This window comes from Littorina saxatilis, linkage group LG15, assembly GCF_037325665.1.
Source record: "Littorina saxatilis isolate snail1 linkage group LG15, US_GU_Lsax_2.0, whole genome shotgun sequence".
Taxonomy (NCBI): Eukaryota; Metazoa; Mollusca; class Gastropoda; order Littorinimorpha; family Littorinidae; genus Littorina; species Littorina saxatilis.
Genome location: NC_090259.1, coordinates 14120999 through 14122885, shown reverse-complemented (window position 1 = coordinate 14122885; position 1887 = coordinate 14120999). Strand labels below are relative to the sequence as shown.

Sequence of the window (1887 nt, the reverse complement as noted above, 5' to 3'; positions counted from 1 at the left end):
AAAGATCCTGTAATCCATGTCAGAGTTCGGTGGGTTATAGAAACACGAAAATACCCAGCATGCCTCCCCCGAAATCGACGTATGCTGCCTGAATGGCGAGGTAAAAACGGTCATACACGTAAAAATCGTGCTAAAAAAAACCATGAGTGAACGTGGGAGTCTAAGCCAATGAACAAAGAATAATAATAAGAAGAAGTCCGTCTTTGTATCTATCTGTGGCTTTGCTTTTTCCTTTTGGATTTGTTGTTTCTTTGCAAATCAAAAACAAGCATTACAAGAGAGAAGTCAGACACAAAGGAAGAAAGAAGGAAATAAACAAAGACAAAAACAAAGACTGAAAGAAAGACTGTTCACCTGATTTGTAGAATTGTGCCTGGCTGTCCCATGACCTTTTGACACCTGTCCGTCCGCTTTTGATTGGCTGGCTAGTGATGACCTTGCTTGTGGTTGGTTGTTTTTATGGTCACATGACCAACCTGTCCATGACTTCTGGTAAAGGGCTTGGTTTCGCGAGATGGATTTATGGTCCATTGTTGATACCTACGGAATCAGTTAAGTATTCTGCTGGAAAATTGATACAGAAAACAAAACAAATAAATAATCGCACTGACTTTCACAAAATAATAGAGAATACAATTAGTTAGTTAGTTAGTTGTTGCTTTTTGGCCAAATCAGGACCCCAATAGAGAATACACAAGTTTGGCTTAATGTTAACGATATTATGAATACTACACATATTTCCAGTTTCTATAGTAACTACAAATAATGCTGGTTCTTTAATACCGCCCTCGCAAAATGTCTAGCGTTCTTATTTTTCGTAAACAGTTATACGTTGTAGCTTCAACCTGATTTATTCATTTATCTATCTATACATTGATTACTCCCCGCGGGTTAGGGGGAAGAATTTACCCGATGCTCCCCAGCATGTCGTAAGAGGCGACTAACGGATTCTGTTTCTCCTTTTACCCTTGTTAAGTGTTTCTTGTATAGAATATAGTCAATGTTTGTACAGATTTTAGTCAAGCAGTATGTAATAAATGTTAAGTCCTTTGTACTGGAAACTTGCATTCTCCCAGTAAGGTCATATATTGTACTACGTTGCAAGCCCTTGAAGCAATTTTTTGATTAGTGCTTTTGTGAACAAGAAACAATTAAGATATAACCTTGAACGGTTGAAAACGACGTTAAACACCAAATAAAGAAAGAAAAAAATATACATTGATTGATTTGTTTGATTTTGTTGAATTGTTTTACAATCAATTACACAATCTGTTATTTAATAGCCTGCTACTAACAACGTAAAAAATATCACTCACATAAAATTGTGTTCTACTATCCTGGGTCTTTCAAGCAACAAAACTGTCCTGAAACCGTCCTTCGTCGTCACCCAAAAATGATAGCAGACGATCATAAAGTCACGTCAGATCCCTTCGGCAGACGACGAGAAAACGGACAGCTTCTGTCTGCGCCGTTAGGAGATAGCATCAGCCGACAACAGTGAACTGTTTGCTGACACACTGTTGCCCCGCCTTGCTGCTTGTATCGTGTCGTCACCATGGTCACCAGAATGTTACCGTTCCGCCTCCTGTGTTTCCACACAAGAATGCCTCCTCTGTTTTCACGCAATTTTGTGACAGGTTTTTAAAGATGCTTTCCTTTCAGTGAAAAACACCATGTCAATCATAGATCATTATGGAGTTTTACTTGGGACAAGAGCGTCCTTTCACAAACCATGGCCCGTGCGTCTCTGCGTCTTATACGAACTAGAAGCCGAAAAAAAGTACTAAACGAGCACTAAACTTGAAAAGAGCAGGTCCCGGGAAGCATTAAAGTTGTGTTATCATGCGTACCGTCGGTACCTATGTAATTGTTTTCTAGTTGGCTCAC

The 1887-nt window shown here is 39.2% G+C and overlaps 1 protein-coding gene across 1 annotated transcript in view; it reads right to left on the bottom strand.

Moving 5' to 3' along the window:
• Positions 1-1487, bottom strand: part of LOC138947929 (uncharacterized) — a 30299-nt gene extending 28812 nt beyond the window's left edge. Inside the window, exons 1-2 of the mRNA XM_070319454.1 lie at positions 1317-1487; positions 355-564 (exon numbers count right to left, since the gene is read on the bottom strand). Of these exons, the coding sequence (XP_070175555.1) occupies positions 355-531 (177 nt within the window). The 5' untranslated portion in view covers positions 532-564; positions 1317-1487. The remainder of the gene's footprint in view (positions 1-354; positions 565-1316) is intronic.
• Between the last annotated feature and the right edge of the window lie 400 nt (positions 1488-1887).